The following is a 13,664-nucleotide window of genomic DNA, read 5'->3' as shown; positions in this document are numbered from 1 at the left end:
AAGGTGCCACTATGGTAAGAGACATTTCCACTTTGGATTGACAAAAGGTTGCTTCCAGGGTACTTAAAAATGTTCGAAGTAAAATTAACGTATTATCCTTCTTGATTTTTGTGAATGTGGATTCTGCAAAATTGTTTTTATAAATGTTCCTGCAACATGTTTAATATAGTGACTACTGTTGATCCAAAAACAAACCATTCCTATGAGAAACTTTTTCTAACCTGAATTCCTAATAACAGCATTCTTGGTTGCAGTTACTGCGTCCTGCTGGAGACATTTCACAGGTCAATGGATTGCCAAATAACCATGGGACCTACCAGGCTGAAGCGAATGAGAACGCGAGGCCAATTCCTGCAAGCTTTCTACAGAAGTCAGATGACATCTGCTGTGCTCACACAACTCAAAACAAGTGTACTACTTCTCCTTTAAAATTAACATGCCTAGAGAGGATCATAGCCTTACATCAAGAGCTTAGACAAAACCATCACAGTAATTACGAGGTCAATAAATCACTTTCATAGTTATTAATTTAATGAGATCAATTATTCTTAGCCGTCACTTCATGGATCACATAAATATTTAAATAACCTCTTTATTAGTAGTTAGGACAATCTGAGGAAGATAAACACACAGTGTATTTCATTATGAATCTTCTTACCTTTTGTTTAAGAATTGGTAGTTGCTCCTAGAGAATGTGAAAAAAAATCTGAGGTTTCTTTTCACCCTTGCAGTTCTCAGTAAAATCAGCTTTGGAAATTCCAGGATGGTAACAAAAAGAAAACAGCAAAACCTAACCAAAATGTAGCTTCTGATCTGCCTTTTTCTTTCTTCCCTTTTTTTTAATGATCCAATTATTCCTGTACCCTGAAGCTCTTCGGAGTAATTTCCATTAACTGCAGGAATTCTGTTAAGGACAAAGCTAATCAATTGCATTTGTGACTGCTGCTGTACTAAACAAGCAGGAGATTTTATCCACTTCAAGGCAATACAGCCACCCTTTAACTGTACAAAGAAGATGAGAGACTGCTAGATTAAAAAACATCCATGCCAGATCTTGCAACATGACGTTGTTGAATTTTCATGATGACCTGAAAAGAAATAACTGAAACAAACCAACCAAAACCACATTCTCTATTTTATCACAGTAGCCACTTAAAGAGTCAAGCATGTTCCAAATGATGTGTGTTTTAAGACAAGAAACTGCTCCTTATACTAATAACACAGTAACAGAAGTATTATTCTGATAATGTATTAACAAACAGAACCATTTAGACAGCCATATATTTGTGCCACTCAGCCCCTGCTTCCTGGTAATCTATACTACAGTAAATCATGTATATAAAGGACTAATGATGTTACCATTATCATCAAAGAACTATAGATCTTAGAGATGGCAAAAAGCAAAGAACTTTTTGATCATCTAGTCATTTCCCTGCTAGTGCAGGAGCTTAAGAGTTAAATTCCAATGAAAGCATAACAGACATACTGTACAGCTCATAAAATGGAAAAGTACTGCTGACAGCAGTCGTTATGCACAGAATCACGTGGTCTGTTTTACTATATCTTGATATATGCCTTTTTTGTGGTTGCGAACATTCAAAAGTTACATATTCTTCTCCTCTGTCCTCCTCAGATACCTTCATTTGCCTCTTCCAATTCAAAACTGAAGGCGGACTGCAATTTGTCCTCTGTCTGTCATCCAGCCCAAGATGTGACCTCCGAGTCGGTAGTGTCAAAAATGAACAATTCACTGAAACTTTCAGATAGGAGCTCTTTCCATCTCATAGATGGGAGGGACCAGTTGTCTAAACTTGGTGATGTATTCCACAGTCATACAGGAAATCAGCATGCAGGTGCTGTTCTCCAGGGAAGGAGAAAGAAAAATGTCATTATGAATAACACATGGATCTCGGGAGAAAAACCAGATGGCTCAACCTCAGCTACCACAGCAAAAAGCTATTTGTCAGGTGTGTTGTCAGCAAGTAATAAAGGTCAAAATCCTACTGGGGAGAAATCAGCTGCACTGGAAAGAGTAAAAGCCTCAGAAATAAAACAAGGTAAAAAGCCTTAACCATGTGATTTCCCCATTGTTATAAATATATTAATCTTTTCTGTCTGCTCTCTGTGAGACAGACTAAGGGAACGTGCCAACTTTCAAATAATCTATTTTAAGCAAGCAGATTCTCTGACCTATGTTTCTAATAACTAGAGGTGGCTAGAAAATGTATTGGAAACAAAATTTTTACAACAAATTGAATAACATTTTACCAACATTTTTCTTCCATTTTTTCACCACTTCTGCTAATAAGACCGCAAACCATCCAAACCTACAGAATTTTCAACATCTAATTTACCTTCCAATTTTCTTTCTGCTGTTAGTTTACTATTTTTCATTTTCTCAGTTTGGATTGTGAAAATCAATTAAGTCAGTTTCACATTTATTTATAGCCCTTTGCTTCAATATACAATGTGAAGTACTACAGGAAAGTCTTTGTTTAATGACTGTTTCCTTTGGAATTCAAGGAAATATATAATGGACATAGGTTCTATGAAAAGCAGATTTGTTTTTTGTCAGTGTATCTTAAATTATACATTTTTCTGTTTAGCTGAATGATAAAGCAGTGTATTCCTATAGGGTTTAGGATCTGAAAAATATCACTTAATGACAGTTTAAGTTGTTTCCTAAGGACCAGACTGGACGCCCCTTACTCATATTGGAAAATTCGCTCACTCAGGTAGTCCCGTTGACTGAAATATGAGTACTGGTGAGAGTAACTTTTTATCAACGTGACTAAAGGAAGTCACAATCTGGTCTAAGTGATGTCTTCATCCACACATTAAGGTTAGCCTGTTGTATCATCCCTGCAGTGTAGCGTTTTTCTCTTGTCCTCTATTCTTAGTTGTGGATAGCACCTGGAAGAGATGTAAAAAAGCAGAAAACCCCACAAATCAGTCAGTGATGGAGGCTGTTGGTTCTCAGAGTCAGAGTTTGACATGGACATGCGAATAGATGAGATTAAAAAGGCAATATAGGATATATAGGGCGATACAGGGTAGTCATAGTGCTTCAAGAAGAAGGATTAAGTGATTCAGTGGAGTGGCTCTAAGAGTTTTAATTACCATTTGGAAAGCTTTATTTCACAAGGAATAACTTTTAAAATTACATAAAACTGTATTAGATGTCTGCACAAGTGAATTTTAGGAAAACATTCCCACCAGTACTGTCACCAGTTTACCATTTTTTTAGCAGCTTAAACCATGAACATGGTGGTAAAAATGCCAAAGCCACTGGAGCCTTGGATTATACTGAGTTCCCAGTATAATTCAGTATAATCCCAGAAATTCTCTATTGTGTAGCCAGTTCAGGAGATGTAAAGGAACCATCATTCTGTACTTTTTAAAACAGGATTTTTATTTTTTTTATCAGTGAAGTACCCATTTTGGCATGTATCAGTTACGTACTCCTCCTTTCTGAGCTGGTTGATCATTCTTTTGGCCCAGCAGGTGACTATTTTGCCCATTATTCTGCCCATTAAAGATCAGAAATGCATGGCATTGACTTGTTGTGAGGACGCTTTAACGCATATGTACAAGGGCTGTATTTTCATGGGGAAACATCTGGTTTTTGCTTGGGACGGTAAGGGTGCAATTACACATGACAATAATGAAACTGATCCTTGTTCGGCACCTTCTATAATAAATACACACCAGTTCCCAAGGGAAAAGCAGAACAATATCTCAGCATACTCTCCAGACAGATAAGATCCCCTTTGGCGCTCCAAAACTCAGGCTCCTGCTGCTGATGGTCAGAATAGCACTATGGCATCTCTTAGCTTAGCCAACAATTCTATAGACACAAACACATAGTAAATAAAATGTCAAACTACCTTGCTTAATGCTAACAAGCTTCCAATATGAAAAACATGTATATTTAAAAAATGGCAATATTTGTACTGGTAAAATGATAAAGTACATTAATAGTCATTTTTATTGAAGCTTTGCCTTCCTGATATCAGCTAGGAGATGGATGTTTACTCATAAATTTAGGCCAAACCCTGGTATATTAAACATGTTAATACATAAGACGATACGCCCTATAATGGGATGGTGGGGCCAAATTTGTGAATAATCCGTGGGAATACCTGTGTGAATAGGGTTACTTACCGGAGTATGTTTTGCATATGTGCACCAGGATATATGGTGTAATAGATTCTGATAAACATTTCCTTTGAACACCACTACTATAGTGTAAAAGAGAATTATCAAATAAAGCAAATGGATTAATTAAACAAATGCAAGATTATGTCTTTTTATGTCTTGCCACCACCAACCGTGTTAAACAAAGAACAGGGAAAGAGCCCACTTGGAGACGTCTTCCCCCCCAAAATATCCCCCCAAGCACTACACCCCCTTTCCTGGGGAAGACTTGATAAAAATCCTCACCAATTTGCATAGGCAAGCACAGACCCAAACCCTTGGATCTTGAGAACAATGAAAAAGCAATCAGGTTCTTAAAAGAAGAATTTTAATTGAAGAAAAAGTAAAAGAATCACCTCTGTAATCAGGATGGTGAATACTTTACAGGGTAATTAGATTCAAAACATAGAGATTCCCTCTAGGCAAAACCTTAAGTTACAAAAAGACACAAAAACAGGAATATACATCCCATTCAGCACAGCTATTGTACCAGCCATTTAAACAAAACAGAAATCTAATGCATATCTAGCTAGATTACTTACTAAGTTCTAAGACTCCATTCCTTTTCTGTTCCCGGCAAAAGCATCACACACACAGACAGACCCTTTGTTTTCCCTCCACTCCAGCTTTGAAAGTAACTTGTCTCCTCATTGGGCATTTTGGTCAGGTGCCAGCGAGATTATCCTAGCTTCTCAACCCTTTACTTTACAGGTGAAAGGGTTTTGCCTCTGGCCGGAGGGATTTTATAGTTCTGAATACAGAAAGGTGTTTACCCTTCTCTTTATACTTATGACAGTCCTCCCGCAGTAAGATACCCTTTACTTGTGGTATATGGGTTTTATTGGCATTCTTTTACAATGACCTTCATAACTCATTTATGGCCTCTCAAGATAGTGTTGTGTCTTTTTAAATTCATAGCCAAAAAAAAAAAAGAATTGGACAGGTCCAAGAGCAAAAGGTAAAATAGTTTGTACCTTGGGGAAGTTTTAATCTAAGCTGGTAAGAATAAGCTTAGGGGGTCTTTCATGCAGGTCCCCACATCTGTATCCTAGAGTTCAGAGTGGGGAAGGAAACTTGACAGCCACACAAACACTTTTAGCATGAAGCTGCCGACAGAGTCACAAGACTTTCATTTCCCACCCAAATTCTTGCAAAAGTTCACAGAAAACAAATAAATAGGGTTGATAGTACCTTTTGAAATGAGTGTTCATGAGCATATTTTTGCAATATTTGCCCAGATTTTATTATTTTTTACACTTGAGATTCCCAGTCTTAAAGCCAAAGCATTTAATCTTAAGGGCAAACTCTTTTAAAAAATCAATAGAGAATAAATATAATATGAAGTATATAGTGATCTGATGAATAAAGTATTGATAAGCATTGTCATGTGAGAATGGTAAAAAAGCATTCACTTTCTTCCAACACTGAACAAGAAACTTTATTAGAACAAGAAAAACAATAATATCTCTAAAGATGCTTCCTCCCTCTTTGACTCTCAGTTTCACTAAAAAGCTCATGCCTAAATCCTATCCTATTCCCTTCCTGTCCAATTCTTTTTTTTTTTTTTTGGCTATGAATTTAAAAAGACACAACACTATCTTGAGAGGCCATAAATGAGTTATGAAGGTCATTGTAAAAGAATGCCAATAAAACCCATATACCACACCATCATGCATTCTGCATATCCCACATATTTTTCAAAACAACTATCTTAGAATTGTTTTAAAAATATTATTCACACAATTTTTCATACCTCACCACCTGCAACTCCAGGCTTCCTTAGTGTACAGGTTTGAAAGTGAAAATTGAAATGATTATCAATAACATTTTAGAAACCTCTAAAAAAGGCATGAAATAGCTTTCCCATAAATAATAAAGTTCCAGTTGTAGTGTCATTAATTCCAGGACATTCAAGAGATTCCCAAAGGAACACACATGTCTGTGTAGCCCTTTGGGAGTCAAGGAATCTCCACGAGGGAAGGGGGAGGATCTGGAGAACCTTTGAAAGGAGATAAGTTGGCAAAACTCGTGGCTTTCATTACAGAAGTGGTGGGTTATGCCAGCATCCACTGTGGTTCACTTGCAGATTTTGAGTTCCAATAAAATGGATATTAAAGTCCACTATAACTAAGGACTATATTATGTCCTCATGTCCTGCATATCTTGCATTTTGTATCATGTAATTTGCATAAGAAAACCAGGGGTCAATCTTCCTCTGAGTCCATCAGGTCTGTGAAGAAACTGAGTTAGTGAGGTTACTCTTGATTAGCATCAGTATAAGTACAAGGAGAATTTGGACCCCTATATTTAAGGTACATACAACATATTTCTTCTGTCCTTAAGAAAGCATATGTATCTAGTGGACATCACTCCTGCTGTAGAAAGACACTGACTTAATTTCTTCTTAGAGATAGCTTTTTCGTTTAGGCCTTAAGCTGACTAGCATTAAAGCCACTTATTGAAGCCAGATGAAGTGTGCAGCAAGATTTCTACAGTGCAGTCCTTTTGCTAAAGGCCTGATTAAATCAAGAAACGCCTACCTCTCTTTGTACACCTACAGTCTCATCAGGTCAGCCAGCTGGTAGCTTTGATTTTAGTCCATTTCTGTTGAGACTTCTTCTCCAGGGGAATAAATAGGATGACAGAAGGTGCTAGAATGGAAAACTGACTGTTTCAGAAGCTCTGGCTCATAATATTGTGCTAGGAAGATTACCATTGTCCTTTCTGCGGCCTTGATCCTGGATGTCTTTTCATGGTGAAGTACATTGTGTGTAAGGTTGTTGCCTTCTAGTACAAGTGTAGGCTTGTTATAAACACCAGGGGCAGAGCTCTTTGCGTGGCCCCCTTTCCTACTTGCAAATGCAAAGGGAAAAAAGAAGGGGGGCATGAGGAGAGAACGAGTGCCTTTTAGGCTATGTCTACCCTCTGAGCTAACCCTGAGATTCCCAGCTCCCATACTGATACTCACACTAACTCTCCTTGAGCTAGTGCAAGTAGAAATAGTGTAGCCATGATAACATGGGCAATGGCGGCACAGCTTAACCATGCCAAGTACAAACCCACCTGAAGCTGGTGGGTACATACTCGGCACTGTCCAGCTGTGTTGTCACTGCTGCTGCCTGTGCTACCACAGCTACACTGCTATTTATACTCACACTATGGGCTTGTCTTCACTATGGGGGTAAGTCGACCTACGTTATGCTACTCCAGCTACGTGAATAATGTAGCTGAAGTCGACGTAGTTTAGGTGGACTTACCCGGGTGTCTTCACTGCGCTGCATCGATGGGAGATGCTCTCCAGTCAACTTCCCTTACTCTTCTCAGAGAGGTAGGGTACCGGAGTCGACCGGAGAGTGCTCTGCCGTCGATTTAGCGGGTCTTCACTAGACCCACTAAATCCATCCCTGCTGCATCAATTGCAGCAGCGTTGATCTCCCCATAGTGAAGACCAGCCTTAACTCAATGAGAGTTATGGTGAGTATGTGTATGTGAGCTGGGAATCACACACTTAGCTTGTAGTGTAGACATAGCCTTAGAAGACCTATGTTTAAACCCAATCAAACTAACAAGGGACATAGCTAGACATTCCTCTCTTAGGCCTCTCTACTTCCACAAGACAGGAGTATTTTTGCAGCTATGAATCAGCATTCTCAGTAATGAATGACTGGGTCCATGTGTCCTTCTCATTATTTTTTTTACCACGTGTTTATACCTTACACTCTGCACCTTTGCTGTCCAGGATTAAATCTACCTGGGAAAATCCAAACTCAGATAGTTAATCACTAGAGGACTTTTGTTAACCCTTCTACCCCCATAATTCAAGCAAAATGATGTGTTCACTCCTTACAGAATTCAGGGTTATAAAACAAATGCTGAAGCGATAAAAAGTTATAACTTCTGGACAAAACAGTTTATAACAATCCAGTGGCAAACCAGAGTATCATATGATAGATGATGGGTCAGATTCACCGTTATGTTTTAGCAACTTTGTGCCACTCTGGTGATGCAAATCAGCTGTAAGTCTGGCTTACTCAGTCGGTTAAAACAGAAATGGCTCAAAGCAGCCAGTGTACGGATGAAACTGCCCCCAAATCTCAATATATTAAATGTTCCCTTCTACTCATTACTTGGAACAATTAATCAGCATCATCAATTATCTCAGATTAGATCACCTGTGTGGTAGGCTATGCATCTGATTTGGACAAGTGATTCCCTGCTTAACATCAACAGATAAAAGCAAACAAAGACTCTTGGTTTCCTGTTCTCACAAGAACAGAAATAGGTGCCCAAACACAGTAGTGATGGGCATGGTATAAAAACATGGATGGAGGGACTGACAGAAGTCCTACTCTTGTTGCTTGAAAATTATATTACAATACAGAGATTGTCATGCCTCCACCTTCCTTGGGTTTTTACTAATTTTTTTTAGACAATAGCAAGAGCATCTGAAAGGCCCAGGCCTCACAATGTGATGCAGCACATTCATGACTGGCTGGTAAAAGCTGCTTCAGGTGGGAAGCCCCGTAAGCACATTCTCACTTTTTTGTAATACTTCTCAGAACCTGAGAACCACAATAAATTCTTTCTCCCATGTTTCCAACCAGCCACTCTACCTGCAAAGCAACAAGAAAGGCAGGACCTTTGCTAGCTTTTATTGCTGTCCACTATCCTAAACTCTCTGCTTTCCCATTTCTGGGTTTAGGACTACATCTCTGAGTAGCCCCCACCTGCACTTACAGCTAGTTGCAGGCAGTCCCTTCTGGTGAGCAGGCTTCAAAAAGCCAGAGGTGGGGCAGCAGCTGGATGACACCAGTGCTGTCTGTCTCTTTGTGATTGGAGCTTTGCTTGGGGCTATTGCTATTTTTCTTTCCTCTTATATGATTTGCTGTATAGGAAGAAGTGTTGAATAGGGGGCTGCTGTGTGGCTGAGTTCTGTACATCTCTGCCATCTTTACAGTTCTCTTGCACTCCTCCTCTCCTGGGTATGATCCCTTTTCCCTCGTTTTCTGGTTGTTTGTATTTGTTATCAGCTTTTCATCCCTATGTTTTCTATTATTTGGGAACTGGCTCCTTTTGTGAGGTTTGCCTGAGGACTAATGGGTTTGCCCTTGTCCTTTTGGTTCCCGTTAACCATATGTTTCTGCCTTTATTTTGACACTAATGAGCTGTATTGGTTTTGTTGTAGGTATTCAGGTGCCGATTGGTAAATGTCTTACAGTTATGTGAAATACAAAGGAAAATCTCATTTATGTACGTAGAGGCCTTCAATTATACATACCTGAGAGAGGTTCTCTTCATGTCCAGGAAGTCAGAGATTATGTGCACATACAGGTCAGGCAATAGGCATCTGTCAGGTCTAACAACTGCACTAATACTCATGAGCCCATGAGCAAGGAGAAGACAAACTCACTGTTTATCTGAGAGCTGAGTACATATTTCCTCTTACATAATATTAAATATCTCTGCTGCAGAAGGCAGAAGAACAGTGTATAAAGGGACATAGTCAAATACATGAAGGATTAAGCCTGACCTGTTGTGAAATCCCTTCTGTAGTTAAGTACCTTCCTCTCTCTATGAGGCTGTTTAAGCATATGTTTTTTTTTCATATTGGGGTCAATAGGCCTGCTTTGTGTCCTCCTCCTAATTCCCTTAATTCCCATGCTGCTTAATTGAATAAGCAGCTATTAAAAAGAGAATGAAGCTGGTTGATACACTTCTTTGGTGGCGCCTAGGCAGGGGGAGGGAAGTCAGAATAAAAATAATCTCGCCTATTCCTACAAATTACCAGAAGAATATGTGTCTGCAGAGGATGAGCGTGACTGTCCACAATGGCAATGACTGCTGGGTGCTGAGCAGAGAATAATAACACTGACAAACACAGCCTCCAGTTTCATAAATTGCTCCGCCATGAATAAAAGAATTGGCCACCTCAGATAATGGCAGTAAATGAAAAAGATATCAAAATTCTCCAGTGAGGGAGAAGCTCTTTCCTTTCTATTTTAAAAGGACTATATTTAAATTGCTTGTGCAACTCCCTGCGTGCCTTGGAAGTGAGGCACTTTGTAAATAAAGTAATTGTACTATTATTATTATGCAGTGGTAATTTGTGTTGATGGTAGATACTAACCCTTTTGAATATAAAGAAATTCAGATTTTGTTCCCCAAACCAACTCTAATCAGAAAAGAGGTCACATAATCTCCTCCATATAATTTACATATTGGACATGGAGAACTAGACTTGAATTCTATGCTAAACATCAGATTGTGCCTATTTCTATGTTCTCTGTTAAACCAAGGCCATAATACTTCTGTTTTCTGTCTCTCCTCACACCCCCTGGAAACTTAGGGGCTTGTTCCTTTTAATTCTCACAAAATCACTTAACTGAATAACATAACCAGGAGACTGAGGCAGTGCCCCTTGATATCAGTGCAAAGAATCCCATTTCCATCAATGTGCTTTACATTGGGTATGCATAATATCCTCCATACCTTCTCCCTACCTTCCCCTTCTCTATCATTTAATCTCTTTGTTTCCTGACCTTTTGGAGGAGCATATTGTGCAACCAAGTGCAGTGTGCCTGTTGGGCTTACCCATGATACTGTGGTAGTGGGACACCATAGTAATCATAGCTCGTGCACAATTTACGGGTATCAGTTCCAGTGTGTCACTGTTTGAGCACTTTTGTTATTAGATTGAACATTCTTACGTAGACTCCAGAGCTGTGAGTAATGTTATTGGTGCTTTGTTCATTTTCACTTTCTTGACTCTTGCTTCTCTTCCTTTCCTGAAACAGTGGGATCCCTGATATTTTAGAATTATTGAAGCTGAAGGACTTGAGGGCACCCACCACCTTGAAGAACGGTAGTCCTTATGTATCAATTTAGGCCCTGCCCCATAGCCCTATGTCACTAGTTTAACTCAAAGAGTAATGGAAAGTAAAGGGCTGTGTTACATGGCCCAGTCAGACAGGAAGCATTTTGTCTAATTCTGTCACTCAGCCACAGCTGTTCTTGTATAGCAGTTCTCATCTAAAAGGCTGGACCTGCATAGTATTAAGTTTCCAGGCTAAAGAAAACCATGTTACAAGAAAAAAAAACAGCCAGGAGACATCCATCTGACTCAGTAATACAAGCGATAAATATTAATAAACATAAGAAAATGCCTCTTCAGGCTTCAATTACAGAGAAATAATTTTATAGTATTAAAAATGTTACAGAGGAGCTAAGTGCCCAGATCTCATTAACTTTTCATGGGAGCTGGGTGCCTAACTGCCCTTTCTGCCTTTGAAAATCTTCCCCCTAAATGATTTAACTCAGTCACGGATTCATACTGGGCCAAGCATTCGGTCTCCTTATTAAGGGAAGCTTCCATTGAAGTGTCACACGTAGTAAAGCCACCTGAGCAAGGACACCAGGGTTTGACTTATTGAAACTGAGGGTTTGTTTTTCTTAAAAACTCATTAAGCAATAGCACTGCTGGAAAGGCTTGTACTGTGAACCATCAAGAGGCTCTGGAATTGACTCCCAATTCACAAAGAAAATGTAACTCTCAACCAAACGTTGGAGTTAATGGGAAGCTGTAAGGATTGTAGTTTTTAAACAAATGCACATTTGGATGGTGTTCAGTTGACCACCATTTGCTTGGAGAACCGATGACATTGTCTTATTGGCTCCATTTGGTGAATCACTGCTGCTGATGGCCAATTTGGTCAGGCAAGAAGGAGCAGTTATGGTCTTGTTATTAATCCAGATAAAACTAAGTCCTTAGTCATTACGCTTAAGCAGTGTCCAGCTCCAGATTACAACCAGCTCAGCGTTAACCTGTCTCAGTGGGACAACAAACAAGTGGCAATTGTCAAATACTTGGGCAGTGTCATAGGCAGTGCTGGAGGATAATTGAAAGATGTGAGCACTCATGTATCAGCAGCTGTTACCATGTTTGGGGCCGTTCAGCAGCCTCAGTGGGGACGTTGTGACGTTAAACTTGCTATGAAGCTGCAGATCTATAGAACCATGGTTATACCGACTATGTTGTATGGAAGTGAAACCTGGAACTGAGGAAGGCTGAAAAGCACCAGAATGATGCTTTTGATTCTCATCATCTTCATCAGCTGCTCAATAGTAGTGGCTGGACACAATCAAGAATGGGGATATTCAAAGCCAAACCCAGCAACCACCTCCCTCAGCACTGGTTCAGTTTTGGAAGCTTTTTTGGTATGGACACATAAGGATGGGAGACCAATGAATTCTGAAGCATGTTTACCATCTGATGCTGCTACACAGCCAGTGTGCATATGGTTGCCAAAAGTTTCAGTGGCACATAAACTGAATATCCAGCCAGACCACCTTAAGGACCTAGCTGGTGCTCCATCTGCAATGAGGCTTATGTCCCTTTGGTATTTGCCATGATGATGATGACATATTGAGAAAGGCTTTTTTCCCCCCCTCTCAGGTGATATCAATCCCTTATTGGGGAAGCCTTTAAATGTGCTGTGTTTTGAATGAGTGAATGACAAATGGTGCTCTTTACCACTCTGTCTGCACGGGGGACCTGGCCACAATAGAACCCCCTTGTAAACTGAGTGATCAGTAGAGAAAAGACCTTCTGTGAGTAAAATGTGCCAGTTGATACTTTTTATGTTCTCCATCTGGATGGAGTTTGCTTCCTTGCACTACGGAAATGGGGTTTACATATTTCTAAGCAATCTGTTCAATTTCTTTCAAACCAGAGGGCAACTTAGCTATTCCATCCATATGGGGTGTGCATTATTACATTTAACACATATGTTGCACTTTGTTTGTCTCTCACTTATGAGTTGCTCAGGTTCACCAAGCAGCTTTCTTAATTTTTGGAACAAAAGACTCTTTTCCCGCAGGTGCAGACTTACATTTAGTTGTCTCAGGTGGGTGGCAGGAAAAGGTATTGGGTGCAGGTAAGTTTTTGCTCTGTTTTGGGTCCATATTCTTCCACCGAGGCAGGTGGTCATTGCTTCTGTAAAATATGAGACATTTTACTGGAGCAGAAATATTTTTAAAAACATAAAATAGATTAGAATAAAAGAAAAGACTGTTAGATTAATGGTTTTCATATTGGGGGCCACTTCTTAAAACAGAGATTTTCTTCAGGTTTGGGAGGAGAGATATCCATGTCATGCTTTCCATGTGTCAACTATAGGAACATAGGAATTACCATACTGGCTCAGACCATGGCCCATCTAGCCTATGTCCTGTCACTGCAGTAGCTATTGCCAGATGCTTCACAGAATGGTTCAAGAAACTCTACAGTGGAATAATCTGCACACTGGGGAAGTTTCTTTCTGACCCCAACATTATATACAGATATTAATTAAATAACCAGCAGAAGGATGCATATGAAAAATAAAAACATAAATAATGTAAATACTATGACATTTAGATTTGTTTAGTACATGAATCTTCCTTTTCTATGGCCTTTGGTGGGACTGGCT

The 13,664-nt window shown here is 39.4% G+C and overlaps 1 protein-coding gene across 1 annotated transcript in view; it reads left to right on the top strand.

Moving 5' to 3' along the window:
* The first annotated feature begins 307 nt into the window (after positions 1-307).
* The window catches only part of LOC125636183 (uncharacterized), a 69,223-nt gene continuing 55,866 nt past the window's right edge, over positions 308-13,664 (top strand). Inside the window, exons 1-2 of the mRNA XM_075128046.1 lie at positions 308-411; positions 1,634-2,057. Coding sequence (XP_074984147.1) covers positions 331-411; positions 1,634-2,057 — 505 coding nt within the window. The 5' untranslated portion in view covers positions 308-330. The remainder of the gene's footprint in view (positions 412-1,633; positions 2,058-13,664) is intronic.

This window comes from Caretta caretta, chromosome 4 (genome assembly GCF_965140235.1).
Source record: "Caretta caretta isolate rCarCar2 chromosome 4, rCarCar1.hap1, whole genome shotgun sequence".
In the NCBI taxonomy this organism is placed as follows: domain Eukaryota; kingdom Metazoa; phylum Chordata; order Testudines; family Cheloniidae; genus Caretta; species Caretta caretta.
The sequence above is the reverse complement of the archived record's forward strand: the minus strand, read 5'-3'. Positions and strand labels throughout refer to the sequence as shown.